General features: G+C 34.9%; 1 protein-coding gene across 1 annotated transcript in view; it reads right to left on the bottom strand.

Annotated features, from left to right (window-relative positions):
- The window catches only part of LOC130244128 (tyrosine-protein phosphatase non-receptor type 21-like), a 67,522-nt gene extending 51,380 nt beyond the window's left edge, over nt 1-16,142 (bottom strand). Inside the window, 6 exon segments of the mRNA XM_056476412.1 lie at nt 564-651; nt 2,657-2,727; nt 2,824-2,891; nt 8,649-8,746; nt 13,632-13,801; nt 16,137-16,142. Coding sequence (XP_056332387.1) covers nt 564-651; nt 2,657-2,727; nt 2,824-2,891; nt 8,649-8,746; nt 13,632-13,801; nt 16,137-16,142 — 501 coding nt within the window.
- Between the last annotated feature and the right edge of the window lie 3,192 nt (nt 16,143-19,334).

Genomic DNA, 19,334 nt, shown 5'->3' with positions numbered 1-19,334 from the left:
TGTTAAAGGGCTGACCTCCCCCACACATCTAGTTTTGACATCGTAAGAGGGGGAGGGTTATCAAGCATTAGTTATTCACAGCCTGCTTGCTTTATTTAAAGCTTTATTTTGTTTCTGAATGAAAGAGAATGTGACTTACTATTGTGAATTTTTCAAATATCAATTTTTCCACAGTGTGACTCATAATCGGGTGTGTATTATTTTAGGAAAAATATTGCAATGGCAGTAATGTTAGCAATCCCTGCCTTAACAAATCCTTTAATACATTTTTCCATCATTTACTTAAATAATGGGACTCCGGCTATGCATGCACGCATGAACATGTACTGGACTATTTTAAATTCATGCATTCACTGTGCTAATATTCTTTTTTCCATCAGTGTTATACATCTGCTTCTTGTTTTGACAACATCATGCCAAAACTGGACTGATTCCGGAAGATGCTTTGTGGTATTTCTAGTGCATGTGTTTCACACTTTCAAAGCAGTCATGTGCTTCCATGCATAATCTGTTGGCATGCATGAAACTGAATCTGCATTGCTGTTAACTGTCTGCAGCTTCACCTTGGCTTGGATGCTCTCCTCGCCGTAGCCCTCAATCTTCTCCACCTCCTGCATGTACAGTAACTCAGCCTCTGGTGCAGAAAGACCTCTGAGAAAGCAAACACACAGACAGACACACAAAACAGTTTCAGTCACCTCATTATCACACACATATATCATCTGTGCTGATTCTTCCTAATGCATCACATAAAACACTTATATAAAACCGTATTCATTAACTGTATGATTATTAGCTGTATGACTGTATTTATTTTATTACCGTATTCATTTTGTTTTTACAAATGTATTTATTTTGTTACAGTTTTTAATTTGTACTTATTTTTATTTTATCTAGATTTGACTTATTCTTTATGCTCTTTGGACATTACACAAAATATAGCATCAGAAAAACATGCCACATGCATTGAATGGCATGAAAAACAAAAAAGGTGTAGTCATTTATTTTACAATCAAGAAATATACCATCAACATTTTAATCATTGCAATCATTTTATTTAGATTTTATTTGACAAATATGATTTATTTATCAAATGTTTTCACGCATCTAAATATATTTTAAAATTTTATTTAAATCGTTTTTACCAATTTGTCCTCATGCTTAAGCTGGATTTATCCTTTCGCCTGGCACCGCATCGCACACCTTGTTAAACGGACGAGGCTTTTATACCCCCTGCGTTCGCCGATGTGATATTCTTTTAAACGACAGATGGCGGTCAACAGAAACTGACCATAAAGCCAGACGGATAAAGTAGAAAGTTTCCAGGAGAACGCCATATCATTAATATCTTTCAAGATTTTTAAACTAATCATATTTATAAACAATTTTAATGATAAGGATTTTTAAAACCATTCAAGATTTTTTAAATCAAACTTTGATGCATCACTTGCTTTTGTTCATATCTCGGACAGTTTTTTCTATTAAAGTTTATTAAAATATTAAATCGCAACAGAACATGGGCTGCTCTACAAATATATTTTTATTATGGCAGGAATACAAGCAAAAAAAAGCACATTTACTAAAAAATACTGATGTTTTGTTAGATTTTGCCCAATCCACAATTTACACATTACTGTCTGGCTAGTTTCTGTCCTATACTTATGATAAAAAGGCAATAATAGTCCAACATTCCTGACCATTATCACCAATAAAGCCTAGAAAAACAGGCCATCAGTATATTGTAAACCGATAGGTTCAAATATTCCTTCCCAGTTATCAAAGAAATAATTTGTTCCTTAATTATAGTTTTGTCACTATTAAATTGTTTTCAATTCAAAATTGTAATATAATCATCAGTGTAAAACCTCTGACAGGTGGAAAAACATATTTCAGTAATTATGTACCCGAGTCTCCACTTTTCTCATGGCCTCTTTTGGCTTTAACAAACTCATCCCTCAGGTTTTTCCAAAAACTTTCCTACTTTCCACACTGCTGTTGCAAATTCTAGCCAAGAATTATTGATCATCTGTTTTTTTCTATGATCACGGATCCTAAAGATGTCTGTACAGTCGTACCTGTTTCAGACAAAATATCTTCAAAGTGGTTCATTCAACTCAAATCAAATGAGGTGGCGCGCGAACTGTTCGCTCAAGTCTCAAAAAAAAATCATGCGCTCCGCCGGCTGTAATCATGTCGCGCGCACCCAAAGCGAACTCCTGCAAACGATGACGTCACATTCGCCACGCGCACTCAAGCAAACTAGCGGACACGTCAAGTATAAACCAGGCTTTACTGTGCATGACTCAAAATACTTCACAGAAATGTAATGCATTAATGCACATTTCTGCATGACAAAGAAAAAGAAACCCGGAGTGCACCAGAAATGGTTGAATAATCCAATTTAAATCATCAGTTAATTTAATTTCTGTCTCAAAATGGGACAAATATTTCACTTCACATCTCATGTCTGCTGAAGACACACAAATGTGCACTGAAATCAACCTTCGAAGGAAAGCCAAGAGCGTTTATGAAGCTAAAGCAGAAACTCTGCTTATAATTCAGGTCAGGGTTTGACGGCTGCATTGAAATCCTCTAACAGTAATCATCTGAACACTCAAACAGGGTGAAACAAACAAAGAAGGCTACAGAAACTCACCGATAGTTCTGATAGAGCATGGTGACTTTCTGAGTGGCTTCTTCCACAACCCTCTCGTCTTGTATCCATGGCTGAGAAAAGAGAAAACAGCATATTTATTAAGCTTATGATATTATTATGCGTTTTAAAATCAGGACAAGACAATCAAATATTCAATGATTGCTCACCATTGGAAAAAGCACGATTTTTTGAAGGAACTCCTGGGAATCATATCGATTGAAGTCTCCGAGGTCAGCTGAAAATATTGGGAAAACGTAAGTATAGTGTTAAATTGAAAAGTATTCATTAGGGCTGTGCGATTAATTGAAATAGTATCAAAATCACGATTTCTAAATTGCCTTACAAACACGATTTTCCTGCTGTATGCTATTCGAACCAATCATAACACAGTGCACAGAGCGCGAGAACAGGAGAGTGAGCTTAATGACAGAAAGGATGATGTACCGCAGAACCAGGTCATTCGTGAAACCTGTCAGTCACATATCACGTCTATAAGCGTTTGGAAAGCGCGAGCCGCATCACTTGCTTTAGCCGAGCTCCTCCATTCTAAAAAAACAAACTTGTATGCACAAAAGAGGTGATATATGAACAGCCTATTTCACAGCAGCGTCACATGACCCATGCATGCAATAATAAAAAAAATCTGTGGACACATAGAAATGTACATGCAACTACTTCTGTTATGTGGTCAAGCAGAAGAACAAAGCCTTTCTTGAATTTCTCACACACACGTTTGTTTTTGTGAAAAGTGGGTACATTACATTTCCTTTCATTTTATACTGTCCAAACCGTATATTGTATTGCCCTAACCCCACCCTACCCCTAAACCCAACCATCACAGGAGACAGTGTGCAGCTTTACTCAGGATTTATAAGCTTTCTGAGAAATGAGGATGTCACCAATGTCCTCATATTTCACCTCCTTTTTGTAATACCTGTGTCATACCTATGTCATTATACAGATTTGTGTCCTGATATGTCACAAAAACACATACACACACGTTATTTTTATTTTTTTTGCCACAGGTCTGTTCTAGAGACAATTTGTTACACCTTTACTCTGTGATTTTGTGTCTTTTATTAGAGATGTGTTACAGGGATTTGATAAAGATCCAATTGTTTTCCTTTGGAAATAAGTTTCAGATTCACTCTGTAAAAAGTTTATGTGTGTCAAAATCGTGAATAAAATTTGAATTTGTCTAGAGGTGGGTAGAGTACTTTTACTCAAGTAAAAGCAACAATCTTAAAAGTTAATCGAGTAAAAGTAAAAAAAGTACCTGATGAAAGAATTACTCAAGTAAATAGGTACTAGTTAATTTTTATTATATATATATAATAAGGTATACCCCGGTTTGGAAAAGTCAAGGTGTTATTTACGTTTTTTTGTTGTTGTTGATTGACTTGAACAACAGCATCTCCGGCCGAAATGATATCCAAAGATGCCGTTTTAAATTGTAAAGAAATCTGTGTTTTTGAAACAAATGCAGACAGCAGAAGTCTATTTATATAGTTGAAGGCAAAATTATTCGCCCTCCTGTGAATTTTTATTCTTTTGCAAATATTTCCCAAATGATGTTTTATATCAGCTAAAATAAAAGCAGTTTTTTATAGTTTTAAACCCATTTTAAGGTCAGTAATATTAGCCCCCTTAAGCAATATTAGTTATTAATGTTAGTTATTAACCATTATTAATGATTTGCCTAATTACCCTAACTTGTCGAATTAACCTGGTTAAACTTTTAAATGCAATGCAATATTTTAGTTTGTCAAAAAAATGCACAGAAGTAAGATGAATAAAGAAACAAAACGTTTACCGCAATTCAATTTTTTAAATTAATTAACCTTTAAATTATTCTATATTTTATTTACAAAGAAATATTTAATCAATTTACTAAATGCTTTGTAAGTTTATTTATTTTACAAAACAATTTATGTATAAAAAATTGTCTTAAGTTTTTGTCTTTCCTTTTACTAGTCTATTTGTTTACTTGGGGTAAACAAATTAATACTTAACTAATGTATTCTTATTGTACAACTTATTTAAATCTTTTTATTTTACAAATATAACCACTTTTTTAAAAATAAAGTCTTATCATAAATAAAAATGCATTGGCTTATGGCTTCAATGTTGTGTTTGCAATGTAAGATGTGAAGACGTGAGCTGACACTCCAGCAGGAGCACGTCTAATGTAGAGCAATCACATGTCTAAATTTAGCGAAGCCGAGAGAGGTTTTGTTATGGAAGGAATGGATTTAGCCTTTGTAACAGTAGTAGCTGAACATTAACAGCACGTCTAATCAGCCCGTTAGAAATGTTCACAGCTATGCAGAACATCTGAAGCATGAAGCTCCTTACACAGCAATGCTACTGCTCAAAAATAACTGCACAAACCATGCAGAAACAAAGGTCTTTTGACAGTGCAAATGCATCAGGATGATCAGTGCGGGATGTCAGTTTAACAACAGTCTGATAACTCACTCATGTTGCTAGATATATATAGTATTATTTGCCCTCCTCTGAAATAAATATATATATATATATATATATATATATATATATATATATATATATATATATATATATATATATATATATATATATATATATATATATATATATATATATATATATATATATATATATATATATATATATATATAAATATATATATATATATATATATATATATATATATACACACACATACATATATACACATATATACACACACACATATATATACATATACATATATATACATATATACATACATACATACATACATATACATACACATACATACACATACATACATACTTACATACATACATATATATATATATTTTATATTTCCCAAATGAAGTTATGGAGTAAGGAGATTTTATAAGTCAATGTATTTACTAAGATGAACTAAAAACAAACAATACTTGTACAGAATTTTGACACTTTAGGATTATAAGGTTCTATCTGACATTTTTGTCAAAACTGAGCCATTCACATTTTCTTATTTATTGACAACATATTTACATTGTGATTTTTTTTATAAGTTGTTTACATTTTAAGTCTTTTTAAAAAACAAAATAGTTTATCTACAAAGTTGAACTCTAGCTTGGTTTAATAAGGGTCTTTCTGTGAGCCAATCAGAATTTCGAATGCACGCAGGAGGACCAATCAGGATGAGCTTTTTTGTCATTTCACCGGACTGCTCCATTGACATACGGGAAAGACCGGAAAGACAAAAATCACACAAAAACAGAGCCAGCCAAATAATGCTGCACCACACAACATTGAGATGTGTGTAAATGTGATGATTTAGAAGTGTTTATTTGACATTGAGATGAAATGTTAAATTTTACTTTGTTGATTGTTTGTTTATTATAGTCATTTGCTCATTGTCTGTTGTCTTTTAAAGTCTCTAAATGTGATATTAAGCCTTGAAGGGCAAATACTTAATTTAATTCATGGGGCTTACAATTCAATAAATATAATTCAATAATTCATATAAAAGCATAACATTTAATAAATAACATATTACATAAAATTAACATCTGCACTGGACAAATATTTAGCACACCCCTGTACGCTTAATAAGAACAAGAAAAAAATATTCATACTAAAACATGAAATAAATGTAATATAAAGCAAATATTTTACTTTCTCAAGCATCAACATATTGTTACAACAACAACTTATGAATTTTTGGATTGTATTTGATTGTAAAGTAATGCTTCAGTGAACGATGTGCCAGATAGAACCTTATAATTCCAGGTGGAAAAAATAAGAAGGTTCTATCTGCATTTACAGTGTGGTTTACTCCAATTTGCAAATGTAAGAGAACTTACATAATTTACATTTAGAGAGCATTTAAGGTCTCTGTCATGTTAACGTAAGAAAGAGAACTGTTACTCGATTAATATTTGCTGTATGGAATATAAAAACTTTGATGCTCAATATCTCTAAATCATTTAGAACGCAGATAAAACCTTATAATTCCAAGGTGATGATTTAATTCTCCTACTTCATTTCCTAATGCCTTATTAAAATCCAAATTTATGTTTGTTAACATTATTGTTATATGTTTAAAAGAAATATAATTTAACAGAAGGGCTTATTCTTTTGCCTTCAGCTGTGTATTTGTGAGCGGTGTGCGAGTTGGAGCCTGGCAGCTCAGTTTGATGAATGGCACTGTGATTTTTTAGACTTCACAGGCTGTAGTAATATTAAACCGCACCTTTAAGGGGGAGTATGTGAACCCGTGAACCAGACACTGGCCACACGTTATCTGATGAATGCTAACGCAAATGTGTTCTTGCAACATCACTAAACACCATCCACTTCATATACTTGAGTCAAATAGAGTTTAATAGTACATTTTCAGAGCGGAAGCAAACATTTTTACAGACGTACAGTTGATTTTGAGTTTTCTTCTTTAAATATTTCCCAAATGATCTTTAACAGATTTAGGAAATTTTCACAGTATGTCTGATAATATTTTTTCTTCTGGAGAAAGTCTTATTTGTTTTATTTCGGATAGAATAAAAGCAGTTCAAATTTTTTAAAATCAATTTTAAGGTCAATATTATTAGCCCCTTTAAGCTATTTTTTTCCCGATAGTCTCCAGAGAAAACCCTCATTATACAATAACTTGCCTAATTACCCTAACCTGCCTAGCTACCCTAATTAACCTAGTTAAGCGTTTAAATGTCACTTTAAGCTGTATAGAAGTGTCTTGAAGAATATCTAGTCAAATATTATTTACTGTCATTATGGCAAAGATAAAATAAATCAGTTATTAGAGATGAGTTATTAAAACTATTATGATTAGAAATGGGTTGAAAAAAAAATCTCCATTAAAAAGAAATTGGGGAAAAAAATAAGCAGGGGGGCTAATAATTCTGACTACAACTGTAAATAATACTTACACCATAATATTTTGGAAACACTTTAGTTTAAGTACTAATTCTCACTATTAACCAGTGGCTTATTACCTGTTTATTACTGAGATACTGACTGTTTTTTACTCTTATAAAGTATGATCTTATTAAAAATGTATTAAATTAATTAAAAAAAGATTATTATAATAAATAAAAACCCACCACAAGATAAAATCCCACAAGATTTTTGTCAAGGTAAAAGGATGGCAGATTTGGTCAAATTGCTCAAGTTTTCATTTCAAACCGTTTCTTCTACACTCTTGACTCAGTTTAATTTTCAGCATCATTACTCCAGTCTTCAGTACCATGTAATCCTTCTGAAATCCTTCTAATATGTTGATTTAATAATCAAGAAACATTTAATAAATCATAGTTCTTTATTTATTTTTACAATTTGATTAAATTATTGTTCATTTTGTACATATTTGCATGCGTTTTATGTGTTTTATGTACAGCACTTTGGTACCCATTGTGGTTTGTTGAAAGTGCTATAGAAATAAATTGAGTTGAGTTACAATTATTAATTATTTATTCAATTTTATCACTTCTTTATTAATAAAAAATGCTGCGCTGATTTTTACAGCAGCAACGTTGCATTTAAAACATGAAATGTGTGGGCAGTGCAGAATAACACCTGCATCAATTCTAATATGGATATGTCGGTGCATTATTATCTTTTTATTTTTTTCCCACATTTTTTTTTCTTTTTACAATTTTGCATTATTTTTAATAATCTATTTATTTATTTATTAAAAATCATTGAATTATATTACAAATTTGGTTATCCTTTTGTTTTTTACTTATACTTTTTAAAATTGATTCTATTTTGCAAATCAATCACATCGTTTATTTTAACATACCTAATTTTACAATCATTTATTTATGAATTCTTTATTATAAAAACGCTGAACTGATTATTACAGCAGTGCCGTTTCATTTAAATATAAAATGTGAGCAACTTGGGCAGTGCAGGATAACGCCTGCATCAATTCTAATATGTCAAGTACACAGAAATCCCCCAAATGCCAAGCATAACATCAGACAGAAAAAACACACACCTTGCACAGCCAGGCTGGCCAGATGAATGGCTTGCTCAATAGAGCAGGGGATCTTTCCCTCCAGAACGTCTTTCTTCAGCTGCAGATAATACTGATATCTGTGTGAAAAACAGGAAGTGAGTAAAGCATTCCAGCAGCTCTAATCTGATCATTCCAGACATATGCTGCATCCCAATTCACATACTGCACATATTTAAAAACAGAATGAATGCGTTACTAAATGCAGTATGTTAAAATACTACATTATTAATTAGTATAATTATTATAGTATTGTCTTATTCAGATTAAACCAAATAATCAGATTACTGATGTCCATGTAAACGTAGTCATGTTGTGTTTGGTCATTCACTTCTGAACGAATAATAGAGCAAACACCTGAGGAGATTTCTAAAGTATGAAAAACTCACTCACATGGAATCTGCAGCTTTTTAGCCCATCATTGAGAAATATATATTTATATTATATAGTAATTTATATTTACTTTACATTAACACCTGCCAACCCGCCAAATGTGGGTAGATTTCAGCTCTGGCGGGTTAGACAGCCACCTCCACTAGCCACTTTGGCTGGTTGAAAATTAGTTTTTAATTGCAGTTTTCTTAATAGCAGGCTTCCACAATAAGGACGGCCCAATATTCATGCAAATGCAATCTTGCATGACTGACGAATATAATTTTGCTCGTGCGGGCAAAAGAAAGCCGGTTGAATACCGAATGAAGGGATAATCACTCGCGGCAACAGCTGATGTGATGCACTGTTTAAAACACCTGGGCGCTCCTGTTTCCTTGCTTCCTAATGACCATGCCTGGAAACGCAACTGATGTGATAGGTTCTCTTTCAAATAGACTGGACAATAAATTATGTTCATGCACCCACGGTCCTGCTGCAGATCGGTCTTTTTGTAAGTAGCACCGGTTGCTTTCTCTTTAACCATTATTTAAACAGGATATAGGATATTAACTTCCCATTTATGTGTAGTGAACTGGTGTCAACTGTTTTATTTAAGACATGTTTTGTTAAATAACAAGTATAGTATACAGCTGTATTTTGCTTGTTTGACCATAGACTGTAAAAGATATGGACGTAGTATCCGTGACGTCACCCATAGGTTTCTGAACACTGCAAAAGAAGCTACAAGTAGGCGCGGCCAACCGTCGCCATTTTGTTCGCGCGTCATCACACCCACGGTGGGATACCAAACAAGGGCAAAGCGGCGGAGAGTGGGCGGAGCTACAGACGCCTGCTGGCACTTTGCTTAGACCTGGCAGACAGACTTTACTTTGGGAGAAACGCTTAATACTTTATTACCTGCGACTCGTTTGTGTTCTGACCACATGTGCTTGGCTGTACACTATATCAATAAAGTGTTTAGACTTTTAAAAACACTGTAGTCATCAGCCTCTAAGCATTGTTCTTATGACGTTTTTCTACAGGAGGAAAACGCGAATTACTTCCAAACACTTCAGATATAGTCTGTGTTAGTAAATGCAAGACTATTGATGAACTCCAGCATAACACTGTATGATAACGCTTCAGATTACTGTTCTAGAGCCTTCAGCTAATCAATCTGTCACATTCTGGAGTGCTTTACGGGTCTAAAGAAAAATATTAATGATAAATGATCCTAAATAATACAAACACATTTATAGAGATGGTGTATAAGTATATAACTTTACTCACATGGGAAACGGAGGCCACGTGAACGGTTTGTGAGCACAATTAAATGCACACAGCATCCCATATCATCTGACAATTGTAAGAAATAATCCCAAAAGGCAGCTGACTGTGTAAAGCCACATAAAACAACACAAAATACGATGAATATGCTGAGATCAGTGGCTAATCTGCCGGATTCAGCTGAGGTGAAGTGACGGCGACCAGCGAGACCTAGCTGTCACTCAAGTGGCCACGCCCTTAATTATGCAAACTTGATATTACCTAATATAAAGGAAATGGATGAGTTATAAAAAAATTCACCCCCCTCACAGTTGTCATGGAGGGTAATAATAGCTATATTAACCAAAATCGTTCTTTGCACCAGGCTGTAAACACCTTTATTTCTGCTGTAAAGTCGGCCATTCTAACAGTGGGCTCAACTGCAATTTGCTCTATTATGGAGCCAGGACTAGCAGAATTTTGATGAATTGCAGTTTCAGTTACTTCCGTATTGGCTTCCCGAGGGAGAGCGGGAGGTTGCCGCTTGGTTTTGACACATTATTTCAAATTTGTGGCTAAGAAATAATTATTTTTTTTTAGTGTTGTTATAGAGATAAATTTAGTAAATCCTTTGAGCTCTGATAAGTCATGTGAAATAAAAACTAATTGTAATACAACACTATGAAACCATGACGTGCTCATGCTCACTGAGCAATCTCAAACACAACATACACAAAAAGTGAAATGAACGAGGAGGCATGTGGACATAACAAAATCCAAATCAAGTCATTTTAACATGTCAAAGTCATATTTATGCTTATAAAATATATTTTTCCAACACCAAAATTGTGGCTAGTGAAAATGGCGAGGGGCTAGTAATGTTGGAAAACTACTAGCCACACTGGCTGGTGATCAGAAAAGTTGATGTCAAACCCTGAATATCAGTAATACTTTTGGTTAATATGGAAATGTTTATATGATTTATATACATTGTAAACCGTAACTAAAATGTTAAAACGGTATTTTTTTTGCTTCGTTTTAACATTTTAGTTAGTATAACACTGTAAAAAAAATTACCGTTTTCAGTTTTCAGTATTTTGTAATTTATGTTTGTATTTTTTGTTTACCCCCATTTATTTCTGCTTTTGAATTGCATTATGAGATTTTGATCTTTCTTCCAAGAAGTTTTAACCTTGAAAAGTTTAAAAAAGTGGCTTTTAAAGGGCACCTATGGTAAAAAAATCTACTTTTCAAGCTGTTTGGACAGACATATGTGCATGTATGGTGTATAGACCGTCATATTGGGGTGATATAAACACACCCAGTGCTTTTTTTTCAATTTAACAACATAAAAAACGGTGGACCAACTGGAGCGGTTTTACCGATCACAACTTTACGTAGGAGTGTGGTCCTCCCGCCCACCAATATTGATTGACAGGCAGGTCATCATATCCTCAGTTTGTTGATTCACGTCCGCCATTTGCAGCGTGAGTCGAAGCGATATCACTAAAGGAACACGCTAGCTCTATTTTTAGATGCAAGGCTCATTGGGCTCAACACAAGATCAATATTCTCCACATTATCGCTCTAATCGGAATTATTGGTTGTATCTTTAGGTAGGTTTGCAAACATGTGTACTTCTCATTGAGTCTACCTTATACTTCAGCCATTTGCATTTCTCGTGATCCCAGAAGCTCCCTGTGATCTTAACTAGCATGCGTTTTAGAATTCTGAACATAGGTTTCTATCAGGGTACACTCAAGTCGACGGCTGGGTGCCGCGGACCGCTGCAGAAACCTATGTTTAGAATTCAAAAATGCGTGGCACGACGATTCGGGACACTTCATGTCTCTGCCACGCCACAGAGAGTGTCTGGTGTGCCGTGTTGCGGCTTCGAGTGGCGCATCCGGTGCCTCAGTCAAAGTTAATTCAGTGTGTGTGGTTATTAGTCTCGGTGTACAAGCTCAACACTTGAAACTAGCACACAGTTGGCTGTAAAACTGTACAAAGACACAAATGATTTTGTACTCTCTGCTTGGTCTGTGTCCGAGTCGTACATGTACTACTGAATGCGGATCCTCTCACTCCAGCTCGTTCTCGCAGTCTGCCTTTCAGACTGTTGCAAACGCAGAGCGGGTGAGCTCATGGCCCCGCCCCCTTGTTACGTTGGCGGGAAGCCGAAACTAATTAACATGTGAAGCAACACACCCCTAAATCAGCGAGCTGTGGACACGCCCCCAACATGACACTTTTTAACACATTATAATAAACAAATCTGAATTGTGTTTTAAACTGAACCTAAACTGGCACACTCAGAAGAACCAGAATATTAATATTAAATCAGAAAAAAGAGGTCAACTATGTGCTCTTTAAAATTGTTTAATAGTTTGCAGGGCTATATTGTCTGGGTTGGTGTTATATATTACGCTACAAAAACCTTGTAATAAACTGCAGCACATTTAGTGTTATTTTACATACTTATTTCTCTAGACATTACTTCTTATACATTATGCTTGTTCGGGACTACAAACTGAATTACACTGTTCCTATTTACTGTGACCTTTTATGTGAAGCTGCTTTGACACAATCTACATTGTTTAAGCGCTATACAAATAAAGGTGAATTGAATTGAATTAAATTGAATTGAATTGACTTGTAGAGCTGCACATTGATGGATTACTTTTCAGTGTTTGGACTCAGCAGCGAATATTAACCAGACTGAACGGAACCTGTTTCAATACACTATGATCTTCTATATGAAGCTGCTTTGACACGATCTACATTGTAAAAGCGCTGTACAAATAAAGGTGAATTGAACATTATATTATTTACTAAAACGTCACTAAAAGTCACTTTGTTAAAATGTTGAGTTGAATTTTTTAACATCAAAAGTCACAGAGCAGAGATCAACATCCCATAATGCAATTCACAAGCGCAAATAAACCTAAAAACACTTGTTAATCACTAAATAAGGAAACAGATATTTTTTAGTGTCCCAAAAACATTGTGCATAAATCTGCAGATTTTTATATATTTTTACTAACTTCTGCACAGAAACAGCAAAACATACATGCAGAATTTGCCTGACTTTACTCATGAATGCCAAATTAACTTGCTGCTTAAATCTCCAATACGGTAGGAAGTTTAATGTAGATGATGTGACAAGATGATTGACAGGTCGTGTAACTAAGCAACATAATGTTCCGGTATTGAGAAAGTAGTTTATCCCAATGCTTACACACTCAACTCTATGTACTTCTAAGTCTATACTTTTAGGACGCAGTAGAAGTAGGTGTATTTGGAGGCAGCAATACTCCTGCCCTTCACCTGGTTATCTCTTGTTGTAGCTGGGTGACGGTGCAGACGTAAAACACCACCCCAAAGTAAACGGTGGGCTCCAGTCCGTACTTGTCCAGCTGCTTCTTCAGCGGCTTCTCCAGATCAATCCATCTCTGCTGGTTCTGTTTGTTGTAATACCACAGGCTGAAGTACGTTATCTGTGGAATGAACACAATTTCACTCACGAGAAAATACATGCATGAGGAGGAACGTCATTCAGGTGTGTAACTCCACATCAGCTTAATGAAGGTAGAATAATAATAATAATAATAATAATAATAATAATAATAATAATAATAGTATAAGTTTTTACAGTGCATTTAACAAAGTTTTACAAGACATAATAAAACAAAGGTTTTTATTATAAAAAAAAAAACACTTCAAACTAATTAAAAACACAATCATTTAAATGAATCTACAATTTAAAAATAATAATAAGCCAAAAAAGTGTTTAAGTACGGTTGGTTTAAGATGCTTAGATTCTGTGATTTGAAGAGGGAGTGTGTGTGTAAGTAGGTAACAATAAGATTATTTATTCTAAGATTAAAAAAACCTAAAGAAAAGCATGTGCACGCACACACACGCACACGCACGCACGCACGCACGCACGCACGCACACAATTTCATTGCTCTTTCACCCAGAACAAAGTAACATCTACATCACAGGTGTCAAACTCAGTTCCTGGAGGGCCGCAGCTCTGCACAGTTTAGTTCAAACCCTAATTAAACACACCTGATCAGACTAATTGAGTGCTTTAGGCTTGTTTGATACCTACAGGTAGGTGTGTTGAAGAAGGGCTGGATTACTTTAGGAACTGAGTTTGCTACCCCTGATCTACATGGTGGAGGACAAATGTTATTCATGTGTTTAACTAGATCAGCTTTGCAGGTAGGGGTGGGCGATATGACCTAAAATTAATATCACGGTATTTTTCATCTTTTGAACGGTGACGGTATAATATCTTGGTATTACTTTAAATAGCAAAATAATATACATCTCAAGGAAGAACGGACAAAAGAAAGTCTCACTTCTATCACTCTTTAAAAGTTTTGGTTTGGGTCATTGTAAATGCTCAGTCTCGTTATGAGCTGATCTTCATTTCTCTGTGTTGGTGGAATAAAGCAGGCGAGTCAGCCGCACCAATTTATGAGCAGACAGAGCAGGATTCTCATGATGACCACCAGCGCAATTCCGCTCTTTGTTATGAGCCGTAGTTTCAGTGTAAACTTAGTAAAGGTGAGTTTCTTTGGCGATGATGTCTACAGTGTTAGACTTTATATTTAGCGGACATTTGCGATGAACACGCGGTGAATGCAATGCATCGAGATTCAGGCACCGAATCACACTCGATTGATCTCAGCTGGTGGATCAACATTTACCTCATGTTATGATCGCTGTCATCTGCGCCATTTTTATTATTATAACTTTAGGTGAGGTTTGCAAACCTGTGCACTTTTCACTCTTCAGCCGTTTGCATTTTCTGCAGTAACAAAAGCTCCCTGTTATCTGACAGCGGACACATAAATGCTCCCAAAATATATTATGAGGGCGCATAGATTAAATTTCGGGCGCTCATGCGACCAAAATGGTTGCAATTTCGAGCCCTGTACTATAAGGACATGTATTCAGACCACAACTAAACGTTTGAAGAAAATTGAATGCCTTATTATTTAGAATTACCTATTATTGATGTAAATGCAGCCGTTCAAGGCGCATAATTGATTACGGTATTGACGGTATTAGAAAATCCATGTCGTAGCGCAATGTCACACCGGTGATGACTATGACACCAGTGTACCGCCCACCCCTATCTGCAGGTGTAATAATATTAATAATAATAAGACAAAACTTTATTTTTATAGTGCCTTAAAAACAGTTTATCAATGTGCTTTACATAATAAAATAAACAAAAGTAAAGAAATTCAATCAGTTATAAAATCTAAGATAAATCAAAACTATCAAGAAAAAGTAAACCTAAAGAAAATAGTTTTTTTTTTACATTAAAACATTTTACAGAACGTTCAGTGACAGCAGCGATTATAAAAAAAAAAAAAAAACGACCCTACATGTAAATAAAAACAAATTACAAAAAAAACCCCATTATTTTCAGTTTCAAAGGGGCTGGAAATACGATGTCCTGTTCAGATACAAAGTGGCAGGTGCTGATCTTTGTTTAAAAATATCCAGGTTTAATTGAAGTTGAGCAGTCATATACTCTATTCTATTTATAGATTCCAGTTTTTCAATCCACTTTGCTATGGTTGGTGTGTGGCTTCATCCAATTTATTGTTATAGTCTTTTTTTGCACTTAGTAAAAGTATATGTAGCATATATCTCTGGTTTTTATTATATATATCCTGGGGTATCCCTTTAAGAAAGAAAAATGGGAGTAAAAGGTAGATCTAACTGCATAATTTTCATTATCTCAATCTTTACCCCTTGCCAAAATGCAAGTATTTTCAGACATCCCCAAAATATATGTGCATGATTACCCACATTCTCGCAAGCCCTCGAGCATTCCTCTATCTGTGGACGGTTTGCATAGTTTGAGACCATCAATGGTGTTCTAAAACACCTGATTTTTGTTTTCCAGTCGAACTCTATCCAATTACGGCTATTAGATTCTGAACATATGTTTTACCAAATATCATCCTCAATTTTTTCATTAACTTCGGATTCCCATTTTGCCTTAAAGGGCACCTAGGTTAGCCCTTTTTTCAGATTTAAGTCTTAAGTCTCCAGAATGTGTGTGTAACGTTTCAGCTCAAAACACCCATCAGATTTTTTATTACACCTTTTATTAAAGTCCTATTTATACATTTTTGTACAGGGTGGCGGTTTTGGTGTACTGCTTCTTAAAGGCTAGTCCTCCCCGTCCCCACCGTTTCTACGTGCCTTTCTGCGTGCCTTAATCTCCTCCCTCGGCAGCGTCAGACAACAGACAGACTTAAAGGGAGCAGATCTCACGTAGCGTTTGTAAGAAATACTACAGTAAGAACCAATGAGTATTTGTTGTGCAGTTGCATCGCAGAGTCACACAAAGTTCACGCGCACACACGCACACACAGATACACACACCGCAGCAGACACACACACCGCAGCAGACACACACACACACACACCGCCTGTTTAGCTTTGCACTCTTTTTGCATGCAAATGTGACAGGATACAGGTTAATCCTCACTGCTGTATGGATATCTCTTATATTAATGTACAAAATAAACCTGATTTAACGTCCTCGGGATTGAAGTGTCTTCCTTTATAATTGTTCTGAGACGCGGCTGTGCTGATGAAGTAAAGCTAAGCTAAATCACTGTAATTCATTACACACATGCTCTGTTTTAAAACATGTTAAGCTTGTAAAACTCACTCTTGATCACGTTTAATGATGATTGATGATCCTAGCGAACTGAACACACCTTTTATTCCCGGCTGCTCTGCGCACGTCTGGTCTTGTTGATATGATTATACACGTGACTACCGGGACATTTTAATACGCGCAGCTGTCAATCAATATTGGTGGGTCGGGGGGACCGCACTGCTACGTAAAGTTGCGATCGATCTGAAAACCGCTCCAATTGGTCCACCGTTTTTTTATGTTGTTAAATTGAAAAAAAAGGACTGGGTGTGTTTATATCACCCCAATATGACGGTCTAAACACCATACATGCACACATGTCTGTCCAAACAGCTTGTAAAGTAGATTTTTCACCATAGGAGCCCTTTAATATGAAGGATGTTATCTGTTGAATCCAGAATTATTCTATTATGTATCTGTTATATGTGTTTTTATGTAGTCCTTTTTGTTTTTTTATATCAATAAAATACTGTTCCACATTAATTGTGACTTAATATTTCCTTTTCTTTATGATTTGTAATATAGCTTCTTAATTGTAAGTATCGAAAGAAATCGCTTGATGACATATATTTGTCTTTAATAAGAAAATGAGTGCATAGTGTTTTCATTAAATAACTGATCAATTATCATAAGACCCTTATCGCACCATGTTTTAAAAGTGGCATCCCATTTGGATGGTAGGAACTCAGGGTTATCTGCTATAGACATAACTCTTGATACGGTTGCCATTCCTCTTGGTTGTTTTTTTAACTGTTTGTGATTGTTGTGTCAGAAAGGCTAATGCTCATGTCCAATCATTTTTAGAGGTTAAAAACAGCTTGTAATGCTGCTTTATGTTGCAAACTGATCTTTTCTTATTATATTATTCTACTTTTTCAGTATAATCATGCAAACACTTGTTTGTAGAGCGGGTAGTTTGACCGTTTTCTGTTGTTTATTATTTCTAGTCATTTCTTCCGTAGGCAACTGAATCGGAAGTCCTAAAACAATCGCAAAAACGAGCGCACTTCCGCATTGTAGAATAAGATAAATAGTATTGAATCAAGTGAAGTGTGACTGAATAGTGAGTACATTTTAATCTTTGAGTAAACGGTCCCTTTAAGGCCTGTGACTGTGTGAACATTTCAATATTTCACAAGACATTTTTTGTAGCTTTATTAAAGATTAAATAATATACAATGAAGACTCTGCAGTGTTGATTATTCAATATCTGTACCTGAATAGTGAATACCTGAAAACTATCATTCACTTTTATCTTTACTATATGAAGAATTCAGATGCAAAAGCCGCTAAACGCCACTTCCGCCAAGAATGAGCTAATGACATTGAGTGAATGCTTTAGGCACATAGTACATGTTCAATAAATTGTTTTGTTTGAAATCATCTAAAATTGCAGCGTCAGCGCATTCAGAAATAACAGTTTGTTTGCAAAAGCCGCTAAACGCTACTTGCCTTTGACAGCAAAAGCTACTATATTCCGAGAACCAATTAGAAGGGACGAATCGAATCATATGTTTTCAATGTAGCAGCGAGCTGATACGCCGGCTTTCATCTGTTTTATTCTGATTTAGATTTTAAAAGACAGAGTTTGATGAACTGGAGGAGCCTGTCCGACTGTCAGTGAATGGCAAATGAAAATGTCCCTTACCTCAAAACTCTGCATTATAAGAAACAGAAACCACACTGTACAGTCGGAAGTGTAATATTCATTCATAACGTTTGTTTGCGCAGCGACGCTACTTTGAATAAGTCCGATTTACTATACATTAAACAGCAACTCCATTTCACGAAAGACAGAGTTAAGATGCCGTTCTTATATCCCACATGGATGCTTTGAAGATAAACAAGAGACGAAAAAGAGACCGAGACCTTGAGTACAGTGAGGATGAATAAATGACAGCTTCTGAGAGGCATCCTCTTTATTGCACAGTAGGCCTATACCTTGTGTTCCTCATTTGTAAGTCGCTTTGGATAAAAGCGTCTGCTAAATAACTAAATGTAAATGTGTTTTATTTGCTAATGCAAGTTATGTTTTGATGAATATAAAACATGATTTGATGAATATAATGTAGAAAACTATACATCACTTTAATAAATTGTATTATTTGTTCTAGTAATGGACAATGCACAGATATTGATGCTTCACAAAGCTTTTACAGTACATTATGTGAATCTAACAAGCATGTTTACATTGCTCTACTTGCATTAAATCTAAATCCCAAGTATTGTTTGTTTGTTAAGATTAATTAATGTCAGTTTTAATGTTATTGATTAATTCACTTGACAGATTTCATTTCATTCATTCATTTTCCTTCTGCTTGGTCCCTGGTCA

This window comes from Danio aesculapii, chromosome 17 (genome assembly GCF_903798145.1).
Source record: "Danio aesculapii chromosome 17, fDanAes4.1, whole genome shotgun sequence".
Classification (NCBI taxonomy): domain Eukaryota; kingdom Metazoa; phylum Chordata; class Actinopteri; order Cypriniformes; family Danionidae; genus Danio; species Danio aesculapii.
This window is presented reverse-complemented; position numbering and strand designations above follow the sequence as displayed.